The 16,055-nt window shown below is 49.1% G+C and overlaps 1 protein-coding gene and 1 long non-coding RNA gene across 6 annotated transcripts in view; both read left to right on the top strand.

The window, feature by feature from the left end:
- Positions 1 to 13,453, top strand: part of LOC140707408 (active breakpoint cluster region-related protein-like) — a 122,649-nt gene extending 109,196 nt beyond the window's left edge. For all 5 annotated transcript variants that reach the window (XR_013545681.1, XM_078394370.1, XM_078394371.1 and 2 more), the window contains one exon: positions 13,359 to 13,453. Coding sequence is in view for 4 of the 5 variants with exons in the window: in XM_078394370.1 (XP_078250496.1) it covers positions 13,359 to 13,386 (28 nt within the window). In the remaining variant the exon portion in view is untranslated. The remainder of the gene's footprint in view (positions 1 to 13,358) is intronic.
- Positions 1,732 to 4,289, top strand: LOC144589523 (uncharacterized). Its single transcript, XR_013545683.1, has 2 exons — positions 1,732 to 2,084; positions 2,466 to 4,289. It is a non-coding gene; the product is annotated as an uncharacterized LOC144589523 (long non-coding RNA).
- Positions 13,454 to 16,055: the final 2,602 nt, after the last annotated feature.

Consider the following 16,055-nt stretch of genomic DNA (forward strand, 5'->3'; position numbering starts at 1 on the left):
ATGGGGGAGGCCTTGCCATTGGTGTCCATGGGGGAGGTCCCGCCGTTGATCTCCATGGGGGAGGCCTCTGCCTCCTCTTCATTTTCCCACTTCTCTTTTTCATCCTGAGCAGTCAGGACCTGCGGGGACCTCTGAAGCCTTATTCTGTGTTCCAGATCTTCTTTGCAAGTTGCTCCAAGAGGCAGAAGGCCCCCCAAGGGTTGAGAAACCCGTCTCGGAAGCCCCCGCCTGTGCTGGGCTGTTCTTCTCCTCACGTGAGCTTCAAGTTCTTCTTTTCTGGGGAGGTTCAGGAATGGGAGACGCCAGACCTGGATGGGAATGGAGAGACATGCCCTCTGTTCTTTTTCCCCAGTCCTTGTTCTCTCAGGCCCTTGCCCCTTTGCTGGTCTTTGCTCATACACCTGCCAGAAAGAGAAAATGAAGAGAAAGGTCCAGCATGAATGAGAGTAAAGAATAACTAGTTCTGCTTCGTGGCCTCTGTGAATGCACACATAAGGGTTTAGTCTGCGCCTGCGCTGACGTTCTTGGAGCATTCTAGAGCTAAAAGTAATAATTTTATGAGATGATTCCCCCATGAGGCGCCCATGCTCTTCCCACCCAAGATTCCCCTCAGTTCCTTTTTTCCGCCATGCTCTAAAGTTCTACAGAGAACTAGAGCTATTTCTACACAGTTTTCCCTTAACTTATTGATCACCTCCCTCTAAATCGGATACTTTCCCTTCTCAATTATCTAATCTACGATCCCCCGTGAGTTGTTTTCGTTTTCCTTTGCCAGCCGTTTGGCTTGCCCCCACCACACACACACACACACACACACACACACGTGAACCATTTACTTCTTTCTCCTTTCCCGCCTTTTTCGGCCTCCTCTTTTTGACTCTCGGGCACCTTAATGATTTTCTTCCTGAGTAAGCTACATCTTACCCAGATAGGTGCAGCAAGTTCGGTAGTCGTGCACCCCTCCCCTTTCTTTCGGATCCTGTAATAGCTTAAGTTTTATTCTTGGTTTCTTAGTCTTCCATACAAATTTTGTTGTCAGGTGTTCCAATTCTTTGAAATATTTGAAATTTAGTAATATTGGTAGATTTTGAAAGAGGAATAAAAGTTTAGGCAAAATAATCATTTTTATCGTTGCAATTCTTCCCATCAATGACAGTTGTAGCTTCTTTCTTTCTTCCAGTTTTTTCTGAGTTTCCTTCTGTATTCTAAGATAGTTCTCTTTCATTAAGTTGGTGGGTTTTTTGGTGATGATGACTCCTAAATCATCCTAAATGATTTTTTGTACAGTGGGGTCTTGACTTAAGAACGGCTTGAGTTAAAAACATTTTGACTTAAGAACCGCTCTCATAGGAAAATATTGACTTGACTTACATATTTAGATTTGAGTTAAGAACTGAAAAAAAAAACACGTGGGAGGCAGGGAAAGTGCAAAATGTGAACTTTCAGTTAACTGTTGGCTAGTGAAAAGGGTGCCTGTCTGCTTCCTCACTCCTCCCAGCGTTTAGAGAGTGGATTGGGAGACAGTCTTCAGACTGCCTGGTACTGCCTGGACTGTATTTTCCCTGCCTTCCCTGAACCTTTCTTGACCTAAGAAAAAAAGAAACAAAATATCCCCCTCTAGTGGTCGAAGGCGGAATAGCAGCTTCCCATTAGTTTCTAAGGACAGAAAAGAGCAGATACGGATCAAATGGTTTTCAATGCATTCCTATGGGAAATGCAGATTTGACTTGATGAATTGCATCACAAAGCTGTTACCCCTACTCCAAAAAATTGCAGGGCCTGTTGCCCCTGCACCCCAAAAAAGGCATAAATCAATCAATAAATAAAGGCCAGAAGTTTATTAAGGTGATGAATTGCATCACAAAGATGTTACCCCTACACCCAAAAATTGCAGGGCCTGTTGCCCCTGCACCCGACAAAAGGCATAAATCAATCAATAAATAAAGGTCAGAAGTTTATTAAGGCGATGAATTGCATCACAAAGATGTTACCCCTACACAAAAAAATTGCAGGGCCTGTTGCCCCTGCACCCAAAAAAAAAAGGCATAAATCAATCAATAAATAAAGGCCAGAAGTTTATTAAGGTGATGAACTGCATAACAAAGATGTTACCCCTACACCCAAAATGGCAGGGCCTGTTGCCCCTGCACCCCAAAAAAGGCATCAATCAATCAATCAATCAATCAATCAATCAATCAATCAATCAATCAATCAATCAAGACCAGAAGTTTATTAAGGTGATGTATTACCTCACAAAGATGTTACTCCTACACCCAGTAATGGCAGGGCCTGTTGCCCCTGCACCCCAAAAAAGGCATAAATCAATAAATAAAGGCCAGAGGTTTATTAAAGTGATGAATTGCATCACAAAGATGTTACCCCTACACCCAAAAATGGCAGGGCCTGTTGCCCCTGCACCCCAAAAATGGCACAAATAAATAAATAAAGGCCAGAAGTTTATTAAGGCGATGAATTGCATCACAAAGATGTTACCCCTACACCCAAAAATGGCAGGGCCTGTTGCTCCTGCACCCCAAAAATGGCATAAATAAATAAATAAAGACTAGAAGTTTATTAAGATGATGAAGTGCATCACAAATATGTTGCCCGTACACCTAGTAATGGCAGGGCCTGTTGCCCCTGTACCTCAAAAATGGAATGAATGAATGAATGAATGAATGAATGAATGAATGAATAAATAAATAAATAAATAAATAAATAAATAAATAAATAAATAAATAAATAAATAATAAAAAATGCCTTTCTATTGATACTTTAAAATGTTATATATCTGCTACTGTTGCCCATTAACCAGATGATTCTGGTCCAGTATAACTTTTGTCTCACTCTATGGTCCCACATCTTCTCAGAGGACTCAGTGCCACCCGTCCTCCATGTCAACGCTTTGTTCCTCTATGGTCGATGGATAAGTCTAAATTCACTCAAGTGCCCGCCATTCGAGCCCATTTTCTCTTCAAATGCAAAATTACTTACTTCAAACAGCCTTCCTAGGGGCTGTCATAACACGCGAAATAGCCGGATTGTGATCCGATCCACCTGTTACTCAATTTTCCTGATAAAGTAACTTCCTACTTTAATGTCTCGTTCCTAACCTATTCGACTAGTTTTCATGTTTATCTAGGCTTCATCGTACCATCATTCTTCAGATTACCATCATCTCCACCATATTGATGTAAGACGCTCACCAGGGGAATCTTGGGTGGGAGGAGCATGGGTGCCTCATGGGGGGATCATCCTATAAAATTGTTACTTTTAGCTCTAGAATACTCCGGGAACGTCAGCGCAGGCGCAGCGTAAACCCTTACGTGTGCATTCAGAGAGGTCCCCTCGAAGAACCATGGTTACAGGTAAGCAACCTGCCTTTTTCCCATTCTCTTTTTCTCAAGAACGGACACCAGATCCGCTTCCTATCTCTATGCATTTTGCTTACTTATGGAAAGCAAACCCATAACAGTAAAGCCACAGCCTACCTTCACCTGGGCGCTGGAAAGCTGGGGTGGCGTTTGACGGACCGCAAAGAGGCGCCTGGAGCATCTCTTGATTGAGTCGCAGAGGTTTGGAATAAAAGTGAAGCTCTGGAGGATCTTCAAGAGGAAAACAATCTGGTAACAGAATGTTACGAACAAGACGAGGAGAGTTAAGATGAGGTATCTGATGAAGGTTGCAAGGAGAGTAACCAGAAGCCTGCGCTGGGTCTGCTCCATCCTTGGATCACCACCGATGCCAGAGAGCAGGTGACCCACCAAATAGATGGTTGTAACCAAGATCATCATGGATTCCAAGGTGTTCCAAAAGAAAGTAAAACTCTGCAGGAGTTCCCAAACGAGAACAAACTGCACACATAATGTCATCAAAGTGATAAGAAGAAAAACGATGAGATAGCTGACTGCGGCTACCAAGATGTTCCCGGGAGGAACCGGGACCTTGCGCCGGGTCTTCGCCATCACTGGATCAAGACAGCTGACTGAGCGCCTGTCACTCACCAGATGGGTGGCTGCTGTCCTGGACCAGAGGTTTTATTAGGGTGATGAGCTGCATCACAACATGACCTCACAAAGAGGGGTCAGGGTCCTGTTGCCCCTACACCCCAAAAATGGCAGGGCCTGTTGCCCCTGCACTCCAAAAATGGCATAAATAAATAAATAAATAAATAAAGACCAGAAGTATATAAAGGTGATGAATTGCATCACAAAGATGTTGCCCTACACCCAAAAATGGCAGGGCCTGTTGCCCCTGCACTAATAAAGAAAGAAAGAAAGAAAGAAAGACCAGAAGTTTATTAAGGTGATGAATTGCATCACAAAGATGTTGCTCGTGCACCCAAAAATGGCAGGGCCTGCCTTGTTTTCCTGACTGGTCCCAAGTTGGAAACAAGGACACAAGTTGACAGAAAAGTCCTTGTCTCTGCTTTAGAACCCTCGTTTCTCAAAATTCTTTGGACTCTTGCAATGGATTCCTGGGTCAGGCCAGGTTGTGAGAGACCCCGGTTGGGTGGTCTCTGAAAGGGGAGTCCAGGAAATGTTTGTAACCAAAATCATAGTAGAGACATATCTTTATTTTTTTTTAAAGTTATTTTAAATATTGCTAGTTGGCCTTCCTTTTGAAAAGGGCCGTTGGTGGCTTTCAAAAGTAAATGACTGTATGCTTGTGTGTGTGTGTTTGTGTGCATGTGGTCCCACTGGAGTTCACATAGTTTTGTCGGAAGTTCTTTTGCCATCAATAAAAATGGATACCGAAAACCAGCATCCATATTATGGGATACTTACCAAGCTTTTTGACCGTGCAGGGATCTCAACCCGTATCCTCCTCTTCCAAATGTAATATTCAAACAATTATACTCGACGCTGGCTCGGTCAGAATGTATATAGCCAGAACATCTTGGCACGTATCCTGTTGCAAAGCTATATGGAGAACGCGGGGAAAACATTGACCGCACCGGGAGACTGCCACTGAAAAGAAGTCCCTAATTCTGTTTCGAGGTCCATTCAGCTTCATCTCATTGCACACCCTCTGTGCCCATCCCAAAACCCCAAGGAGCTATTCTTTCATTCATAGCAAGTTAGTCAGACGTTGGGAGTTTGACTCTCCACTGGGCAGGGGCTGATAGGAGATGTTCCCCCCCCCCGGGGTTTTCAGACCCACCCCAAGGATCTCTGGAAGTCACTTCTCTGGAAGAAGCGAGCCCTTTCCCTTGCACCGGAGAGAGGCGTTTGGATTCTCCTGGAGGGGACCGTCAAGGAGTCAGGCTGGCGGGGTATCCCCCGGGCCCAAGTGTTGGAGGCAACTGTTGGCCCCTTACGGGCAGGAGGGCCGGACCACACAAAAAGAGACCACTTTAGCACTCTCAGGAACCCAAGCTGGACTTTTCTGGACCGTACTTCTGAAGGGCAGATTTGCACAAAGGACGCCGCTCCGCCTTTGGGGAGCAGGCAGAAATTCAAAGGGTAGAGTAGTCTCGGTCATCTCCACCTCCTGCCTGCCCAAAGGATGGCGTGGATCCCTTTTGATCCCAAGGTGGCGCTGGAGGGCTCTCCAAAAAACGGGTGCTGGGATGGGGCACTCAGAGGGATCCTAAAATTTGCAAGGTGTTTCTCTCTCTGTGTGTGCCTTTCATTCTCTCTGCAAATGCTGAGGGTTTTGAGAAGGCCTGGCACAAAACGGGGGAGAGGAAAGGAGCTTTTCTTGATGATGGCGCTTGTTTTTCTTCTCCATCAGCTGTGTGTCTTCAGCCCGGGATGTTCTTCCCCGCTTGAAAAAAAATCTTCCTTTGCTCTTCTTACAACCAATGCAGGAAGGGACGGGGTTGTGAAAGCAGGCCGGCCAGCCTCTGAGCATGCACAGAGGGATTTTTGCTGCACCGTCCCCAGCATCCCTGAGATCATGGCTGGCCTGGGTGTCACACACTTGAAACGAGCAGGGCAGTGGCTTGTCCTAAAATCTATTTCTGGGTTTCAAAATAAAAAGCTCTCACTGCATATAACACAAGTCAAGGTGCCTCAGAATGGCTGGCTGTGGACCTGAAGCTTTCTAAAGCACGGTGGGCCATTAAAAAAAATCCCCCCATCTCAATGTGACTCTATTTTGTCTGCACTGCCTGGCAGCGGCTGCTTTCCACACCTTGGGGGGGGGGCAGTGTGGAAGGTGTGTGTCTTTCTCTAGTTCTGTCCAGAGAGAGCGGTGTCACAAATTCGAACCCAGGACCTCCTGTATACAGGCAAAGCACTCCCTTCACTGCGGCCTGGTGTTCTTTCAAGGTGATGTGTGTGGCTTTCCCTGCCCAGGTTCCCCCCCTTCCGTGCCACGACGCACCAGTGGGGTTGCCAGACCCATCACCCACGTGGGCACCTTGCACCGTCCTCGCCGCTGGGCGGTTTGGGCGGCCGTCCCTGGTTTGCGCTAAGCAAGGATCAGCGAGGCTTCGTTTGCTGATCCAAGCGAGGCCACTTGTTCTTTTCACTGGCACGTAATCCCGGGGCTAATTTTGGTGTGTTCTCTCCTCCGCTCATCCTCAGTTTCCCACCTTCTGTTCGTGACTCACCGCCCCCTTCCCTTGTGAGTCACGGGGGCCGGAGAACAAGGGAGTGAACGGGGAGGGGGCTGCGCACTGGGGTGGGGGAGAGAGAGCTAAGTGGGGGGGGTTGGGTTTTTGGCCCTGGGGGGATGAAATTAGTCAGCTGGGGGTTAGTGTATTCCCCCCCCCCCGGTCTTCCACCCTTTTCTGACAACATCTGGCAGGACAGGTCTGCGTGTCTTTTTGTCCGCTTGCTGGTTCCCTAAATTCTCATCGTGCAGGGTTTTTGGTTTCTGCCGTTTGAGATCCAAGATACTTGGAATTTGGGATTTTAGGCAGGGAGCCGTGGATCCGAAAAAAACTGGGCTCCCGTCCAGGAGATCATGTGCCGAATGAAGAAGCTACAAACCACTTGGTGGTTTTTATAGTGACGGTGCAGGGTGCCACGCAGAAGACACACCGTAGTTGGTATTGCATTTACTGTAATCTGTAGTCTTGAGATTCTTCACAATAGGTTTGTATCGAGATGACCTGGGAAGTTTGGTGATTTGGTGGTTTGCTTGCTTGCTTACTCATTAATCTCTCTATCTGTTTATCTGTTTGTCTAGTTGTTTCTCACGTCCCCTCCTGTTAGGATTTAATTTATTTGTCGGATTAAAACAGTTGCAAATCGGATTTGAAATCTGAGTAGAAAACCCAGTGAGGACAATTGTGTTGCAAGCCGACGGGAAGAGGTTTTCGAGGGGAAAAACCCACCCATTTAAATCCTAGATACTCCCAGGCCTTGCTTCACGAGAAGGGGTAGGGTGTAAGATCGTGATCACGATGATAACCATAATAATAATACAACTTTGGGTTCAGTTTGGGTTTTTTATATAATTAAATTGAGTTGATTAGCATCAGGGTAGCCTGAGTTGTGTGAACAATCCTTTAGGGTTCATTTGGGGGGAAAGGAGCAAAAGTGTGGAAAGTCTTTTTTTTTTTAAAGTAGAAATCCAAGAATGCCCAGCCAGCTGTGCTTGGGGAGGGGGGTTATGGGAGTTGTAGCTGATGAAGTATGTCTTCTCCCAGGCATCTTGCGCGCTTAGAACTCGAACTGCTGATGGCTTGAAGGGGGGGGGCAGAAATATGTGTTTGGTTTGTTATTATGTGCTGTCTCATTGCTTCCAATTTATAGAGACCCCTTGGATAAGCCATCTCCAGAATGTCGTGTCCGGTTCTTGCAAACGTAAGCCTGTGGCTTCCTTTAGAGAGTCCATCCATCTCGTATTGGGTCTCCCTCTTTCCCTGCTTCCTTCCACCTTTCCCAGCGTGATGGTCTTCTTTTCCAGAGCCTCCTGCCTTCTGAAGATGTGCCCAAAGCAGGACAGGTTCAGCGTCGAGAATAGAGTTCAGGCTTGATTTGATCTCGGATCCCCCTTGTTCATCCGGCTGGCAGCCCGGAGTATGCGCCATGCTCTCCTCCCGCCGCACCGTTCCGTCCTCGCGCTGTTTGGTCGATGGGTGGTGTTGCCTGCGATGTTAGCTGAGGGGGGCAAAGGAGTGGGTGGGAAGTCGAGAGGATTAGGCGGGAGGGAGGAAGGGTGGCCGCCTGCTGTGCCGCCACGATGACCCCCAGGGACGGACCAGTCGGCAGTACTCAGCGAGGGCCGCTTCTCCGCTTGGCTGGCTCGCTGACATATTGGGGTTGATGTCCTCCGCGTTTCCTTTGGCTAAATGTTAAAACAAAGCGAGGAGAGGGCAGTGGGGGGTCGAGCAGAAGGAAGATGGAGGGAGGGTGCCCCCCACGTTCTCCTTCCTCGTGGCCTTGGCTTCTGCCTGCCTAGAGAAGAAAGAGAAGAACAATGAGGAGATGGAAGAACCCCTTCGTATTACGGCACAGAGATCTTTTGCCTCTATTCACGGCTTGGATCGGCAGCATCTTCCGACATTTTGACAAAAGAATGAGTCCCCCCCCCCCCCCATCAAGCCCTTTTTTGAATCTGGAGGGGCCAGAGTTTGAACCTGGAACTTTTTGGTCTACCAAGCAGCAGCACTGCTATATCGCTTTTGGCAAAATAAGGTTCTAGTCCTCATGAACCCAAAGATAACTCTGTCACTGCAGGGTTTTAGGTGGGGAAGGGTCTTCCCCCATCCCCTCTTCCCCAGTCCCTTTCTAATCAGAGGTAAAACCTAGGGCTTTGTCCAACACCAGTATTCTAGAATTTTGCAGAGAAAGATTCTAGTCCTCATGTTTGGAACAAATCTTTGATTTTAAAGGTGTGGTTCCACATGTGACTGTCTCTCCTCTGAGAGCTATTGTATGGAAAACCAGAAATCGCCTCCCAAGAACTTCCAGCATTTGTATTTCTTTATCTTGTCTGTTCTGGATGGATGTTTCGCTTATTCCCCCCCCCCTTACTCCTCACGCCCTCTGTTATTCAGAATTTGAACTCAGGCCATTCTGCACCCAAAATGTGGGCCGGGAGCTATTCAAACAAAGCAAAAAGCTTACCGCCCATCACCAGTCAATGGCTTTATGATAGGCGCTGAGCTGAAATCAGAAATTAAGTGTTATAGCAGAATAAGCTATTTATTCCTGGGTTCTGAAAGGGCCTCCTTGCATTTTGTCAGATCCTGAGATTTGGAGCTTCTTAAAAGACCACAAAATTGTGGTGTCACCCCTCGCTTGTCCCATATGGATTTATCCAGCCGTATACTTTTCCATGCAGTGGTCAAGTCTTGCTGAGTTCCACAGGCCTTACTCCAGAGCAGGGTTTGAAATAACATGTCAGAAATAAAAACCTCCCTTGTAATTACTTCCTTTTTGCAGCAGATGTAACCAAGTTACATGATGATTGCAGCTGAAGATAGGACACCGTTTTCGGGTGTAACTCTAAATTAACTCATCATCACCGTTACAAGAAGTGTGTAGCCTTGTTTCTCAAATCCCATGTTGTACTACACACTAGTGGCTTGTTGCATTTATGGGCGTAGGGGAAGAATTAACTAAATATAACAGAGTACGTTTTGAATCAGCAAGAAGAGACAGAGTTACTTTGTCAGCTGTCAAAGTAATTATAACCGTCTGCATTTGTGGGGCCTTGTGTGTGTTTTATAAAGGCAGTTAATGACTTTTAAAAAGTAATTTTCCAAACTCAGTTGGAAATCATCTCGGCTTCAGTGGGCGAACAGCCTGTCTGGACCAGCTGGTAACTGACATTTTGGGAGCAAATGGCGAGTTTTTTAAAAGTTGCATTTTTAGGTAACTAAAACCCACAGAATCTGTCAGTGACAGAGGCCACGTCGGCTGTTGTAATCCTCAGAAGTTCATTGGGGGGGAGGGAGGAGGAGGGAGAGCCTTTTTTGCTCCGGACAGGCTTTGGGACTACATTTCCCATTATCCCTTGCCCTTGGCTTGTCCGGAGGCGGCTGGTCCATGAAGTTGGCTGGGTGGGGGCTTCTGTAGCAAGGAAGGTGACAGATGACCTCATGTTCACCGTGTGTGGGGTCCTCCCTTCCGCGTGCAAAGAGGGGGGGCTTCCCCACTGGGCTCCAGGCAAGCCATGCTTCTAGCCCTCAGGAGGGAGCCTAGCAAAAGTAAGAGAGCTCGGGGGTGGCACTTTTTGAGGCCCAGGAGAGCATGGGGACTTCTCGGGGTGCAGGAGGGGAGCGTGGCCGCCGTCCTGCACGGGGCGTGATCGCGGCTTTCCTTGCCCCCCAACCCCCGCTCGTCCTCAGAGATCCGTTGCAGGGCACGGGAGACTCATCTTCTCTCTTCCCCCCATGCCATCCATGGGGGGGGCAGAGGGGGGTCCCCTCTTCACTGTGGCATAATCATTATCCCCCCCTTTCTGTCAGGCAAAAGAGGAGGAGGTGGCGGAAGAGGAGGCGGGACAGAAGGTGTCTTCTTCGCCTTCTTCGCCATTGGTGGGCAGCTCCTCCTCGCCTTCTCATCCCCCCCCAGACAAGCACGCTTTGGAAGTAAGCTCCCCCCCCCCGCCGACTCTGCCAGCCCCAGACATCCCTCCCGGCAGGGCTGGCGTGTACTCCTCTCTCCCGGTGCCACCCGCCTGTCATCACAGCCCGGCTTCTTTTTGGCTGGGTGGGTGGGGGGCTTCTCCCATCCTTGCCCTACTCTCTTTCTCTCCCCCCTCGCCCCGTCCAGGCTGACATTGGAGGATCCAGACTCCAAATTGGCCTCCTGATTTCTGACCCCCCCTCCCTCTCGCCCCCCTCCCCAAAAGCCCCTTCCTTCCCCATCCTCTCTTCGTTTTGAAATGCTGGGCGGCTGGGAGGTCTGAAGGCTTTTCCCTCCTTCTTCCCTTCTCCCGATGGAGCCCCTGAGCCAGCCGGGTCTGCCTCGCCTCTCCTGGATCTACAGCAGTAGGTCTTCCCTGCCGGGACCTTCCCTTTTTATTTATCTATTTATTTGTTTGTGTATGTGGGGGGTGTGTGTGGAGATGGGATTAGGGTTTGATTCTCTGCTCGATCTTTTGGGGGGGAGAATGCTCGAGATGCTCGCCTTCCTGGTTGGCACCGCTGGCTGTTTTTTCTCTTCTCTTTTCTTCTTGGCGATGTGGGGTTAGGTGGACTTGGCATCCTGGGTTGGGGGGGATTGCAAACTGAGCCCCGTGGAAGTCCCCAGAACAGGGGCACTCCTGCTGATGGAAGTCCTTTTGGCCAGTGGGCCAGCTGGGAGAGATAATCGTAGCGCACCTCCCTCCCTGGTCCTTGTTTGAAACGGTTGGGCAGGTGGCCACTCAATAAGGGACAATGCGCGTGGCTACTAAATTAGGAGCCGGTGGCTACTAAATAAGGATGTGTTCCTCAAAATAAGCCTGGAGCAGCTGCCGAATGAAGTACCGCAGCGGGTGGGCTACTAAACAAGGAGCTCCTCTTTGAAATAAGAAACCGGTGGCTAGTGAGTTAGAAACAGGTGGCCGCTCAATGAAAAAATAATAATTTCTGGAAACGAGGAGCAGCTGGCTGGTTCGTGTCCACGCCTCAAACCCCCCCTCCCCGGCACAAGTCTTTTGAGCATCTTGTGATCTGGTTGGGAAGGCCTTTGTGAACAGAGTAGCCTAGTGGGTAGAGTACAGTAGAGGGCGAGGAGGTGTGAGATCCAGGTTCCTGCCTTGAAACCTGTGATCTCTCTCAGCCTAGTCTATCTCGCAGGGGTGTTTGTGGGATACACGGAGGAGCAGGAGAGACACCGATGCTGAGGGAATCTGTATTTTCCTCCAAGGAACTCTCCGTTTGGGGGGGGATGCTGGACTAGATGACCTTTAGGTGCATCTTTGAACCCTCCCATCCTAGGATTCTAAGTTTCAGCTTAAATTAGGAGCCCAGAGGACCCACTCTGAAGAGTCTGGCGGCTGCTCTCGTGCCCCTAAGGGACCCAGCACAGACAGCACCAGACTTGGAAAAAAAGTTGCTTCTGGCGTTTCGGAGCCCTGCCTCGGTTCAGGCAAGGCCAGACCCTCTCATATAGTCCAGCACCTTCCCTCCGCCCCATCAATAGTCCAGGGGCCAGAGGGTGGCTAATCGGGCCGGGAAAAGCCTTTTAAAGCCAGGTGACCTGAGCTCCACGTGGAGTCCACAGGTCTGGTCCTTGCTCCTTAATCTTCACAACAGCCCTGCGAGGTAGGTAAGTCAAACTGAGGATGATGAAGGGGCTTGTTTAGCTCTGCGGCCCCAGCAGAGGGTTTTGGACCTGGGTCTTTCAGAGAGAGTCGTGACCCCGTCCTGCGATCTCCCTTTCTCTCTCTCCCTCGCCTCTTCCTCCTCCTCCTCCTCCCCGTTATTCACCAGGGTGCTCTGCCACGCGCATCGGGGGCACCCAGCCAGCCAGCTGCCGCACGTAATTGAGGGATTTGAAGCGGCACTCAAGGAGGCGTGCTTAATTGGGGGAAATGTGGGGAAGTGTGTCAAGCCATGAGGGTGGGGGAGGCGGGGGAGGGGTTAGGCACCGGCAGGCACACGTGCGTGCGTTTGAGTCTGTGCAGAGTGGGTGGCGGGAGATGGGTTTGCAGCAGGGAGAGGAGTGGGTGGAATGGTGCCCCCGGAGGGGGAGAAGGAAAGGCGGGCGGTTGGTACGTGCCCACATGTTACCTCCCTGCCTCGAACCATGCACAGGGCTTGCCTCTCTCTGCCGGTGCACCTCCGGGGTGTGGGTGTGCAGGCCTCTTCCTGAGTCCTTGATTTATTAGATTTCCATGCCACCTTTCCTCCCCACAAGTTCAAGGTGTGGGAGGGGTGGTTCTCTTCTGCTTCCAATCTGGCCCAAGATGACCCGGTGATATCTTTAATCTGAGTGTCCTGGGTCCTCGATCCAGCAACGTTGGCAATTACAGTATACCTGTGGTTTTGTGGCTATAAATTACGGACAAGGCATTCCTTGCTTGTAGAAAGCCAGCAGGTCAGGGAAAAGGATGAGATGCAGCTGGTCTTCCTCACTCAGGCAGAAGTCCTGGGGAAGGGCTTTCAGAAAGTAAAGCATGCAAAGTTCTTCACTCGCCCCTTCTTCAGCCTGACCGTCACCCAAAATGGGCTTCTGTTTGGCTCTCGCCTTTGGGCTCAGGGTGGCAAAGTTGAAAGAATCTGTATTGACTTCCGAGCAGGCGACGTTGATTTTGCAGGAGGCGATGGCTCTGCTCCAGGGTTTGGTCTAAATTTAAAACAAAAAACAAGAACCGTCCACGTTGCTGCACCCTATCTGCAAAAAACAAGTCTGACATCTCGGATTGCTCTTTCAGCGTTCGGACTAAAACCCACTGGGGATTTGCTGCCTTCACTTGGGCTTGCAGCCCACACTGACCAGGCTTCCCCATTTTTCTTTGGACAGATTTCAACTACGGCACCGAGGAATATGATGCCGAGGGCAACGAGGAGCCCAAAGTTCCCCCCGGCGGCTCAGAGACCATGCCTTACATTGACGAATCAGCCACTATTTCCCCCCACCTCGGTGCCCGCAATCCAGAGGGGGGCAGCGCCAGCGACAACAGGGATGGATCGGAGAGCGTTTCCCCCACCCCTGCAGATGGACCGGGTGCTGCGGTAAGTGGCTGGAATTTGAGCCGGGGTGCTGTCTCCGTCTTCTTTTTTTACTTTTTGTTATTTTATTTACAAACCAAGTTCAACTAGAAATAATGTTTGATTTCCGAAAAAGCGGACCTATAAAGTGCAGGTGTGCAGAAAATCGCAACATACCAGGCTGTGTGGGAAGGGCACATAACGGGACAAAGGAAAGCTGCTTGCTGAGTTATATATGGCTGATCTCTGAGTAGGGTGCTGTTGACCAGTGCCTGGGAAGTATTTTCCCACATGCTTGCTGGAGAGGCATGTGAGCGGGAAAGTTGCCGTTAACTTACGAGACGTGCGCATGAACAGTGGCCGTGCCTGTCACCGGGAAGAGGGGAGACACTTAAAGCATAAAGATATGTTCATTGTTCCCTCCTCCCCAGCAGGCGCGGTTTCTGTGCAGCAGGGGTGGGTAACCGGATGCCCTGGGTCAAATCAGGCCTTCAAGCCAAATCCAACCCTTCCAACCTTTTCTGAGGGATTTTCTCTTTTCTAAAAGGCTGAGCTGCTTCCTCAGGGCTTTGGTTACCAGCTGTAGGAGCTTAAAAGTAAAACCCTGACCACCACCCCCACCCACCCATCCCCGGGCACATGACCTCCGGGAATGTCTGTGACTCGAATTCAGCCCTCGAAAGGGAATTGCCCACGTTGGCTCAAAAATGTCATGCAGAGAGGTGTTTTCCAGCTTGCTGTCTGTAATCTTTTCAGAAAAGTAAAACCTGTAATTTCTCCCCCTCCCCCGCATCACCTCTGAGAATAAACCCATTGCTGTAATTATCCTGTATAAAAAGGTCTGTGTTTGCATCAGGGACATCCATTAAAACCATTGTCATTTGCACTGCAGTTCATTTGTAAGCATAAACTGTATGTCTAAACCGCAATAATGGTGTTAAAGCCACACAAGAGGAAATCAGACTTCTTGAACACAGGCTGTTCTAGGATTTTGTTATCCCGGCGATTTACGGGGAAATTACATTTGTTGGTCAAATTGGTCTATTTGACGGGGATCTTTGGCTCTTGTATAAGATGAGAGCTTAAGACACGTGACGTGGCCAATGGATATTGCTATAAACAAGGCTGTGCATATACTTTAAGCTGCTTGGGAATTAAGTGCCAACAAAATTGGATTTTTTTAAAAAAACACTTGGGATCACTGGGATTAGGCTGGTTGCTGTTTTTCTATGCGTCCAAACTCCCTGGAATCATTTATTTGTTTGTTTGTTTGTTTGTTTGTTTAGAGGTGGGAGAGAATGACGGGCTCGAAGTCAGCCAATGGATATTATTTCATCTATGGGGACTTGAACTCGCCTCTCCTGAGTTCTGCCCCCAAACGTTGGTAATTACGGCTGTACATAAATGCGCCACTTATGTCCAGCATCCTATTGTGACCCGGAATGGGAGCATCGGCTCTTCAATTTGTGATTGTTTGCGCCTGAGATTTACACTAGTGACGCTTATGACGGCGCAAATCCCCTGCAGGATTCTGGCCTCTGGCTTAGAGCCCGTTTCCTGGGCATCCTGCATTTCAGAGCGTCCAGGTTTCTTGAGCAAATGACTTAAGCAAGAATTAAAAAGAGTCTGGTTATCCTTGGATACCCTGGGAGAAACCAGGTTTTTGGACGACACTTCCCAGAATGCCCACACTTGCCAGGAGATCCTAAGAGTTGTCTTCTAGAGAAGTTACTTTTCTCCCCTCCTTTCTTTCTTGGTTGAATAACTCACTTGTCCATTCTTGTGGGCATCTGGTATTGCATATTATGGGGTGGGTTGCTCCACCTGGCGGTCAAAATCTGGTATCACCTTGCTTTTTGGGAAGGGGAGGGGGCAGCCTGGGAAACCGGTCTCCCATCATTTCTGCGTGAATTCGATTTCTGAATAACCCCATTCCTAGGAAAGGCATTTGAAGGCCAGGTGGCAAAGCTGGAGGGGGGGAGAGAGAGCGCAGAGAGACAGAGGTTGTCAGCCAAGGATCTCATACCCTCTTGACCAACCCTTTCTGGCCCTTTTTCAGCTCCGTCCGGGAGCAGATCTTTTGCAAGGCTGACGGGTCTGAGTTGGCCATGGACGACAAAACCGACCCCCCACCCCAAATTTGCATTAGACCGGACTTGATCGCAAGCATACATTGTTATTTGTTGCTGGTAAAATGCATGGTTGCAGAATTATGGGAGTTCTGGGCCCCAACAAGTCCTATCCACCCACCTCAGGCTTTTTATATATTGCATTCAGATGTTGTGACGTTCCTACCCTGGTGCTGTGTGTTCAAGAGTAAGGCCACAGGTGGGCCAGGGGGGCTCTTCCATCATCAGTTATAAGAGACACGGATCGCTAGATGGGAGGTAGAAACTGAACCGTCTCTGGGCCATCGGCAGCCCACTGGTAATGATGATTGGGGGTGGGAATTCAACTCACAAAGGAGAAGCACCTAGAAGCTTCCAGCAGGTGGGATCCTCCAAGGGAA

This window comes from Pogona vitticeps, chromosome 5, assembly GCF_051106095.1.
Source record: "Pogona vitticeps strain Pit_001003342236 chromosome 5, PviZW2.1, whole genome shotgun sequence".
Taxonomy (NCBI): domain Eukaryota; kingdom Metazoa; phylum Chordata; class Lepidosauria; order Squamata; family Agamidae; genus Pogona; species Pogona vitticeps.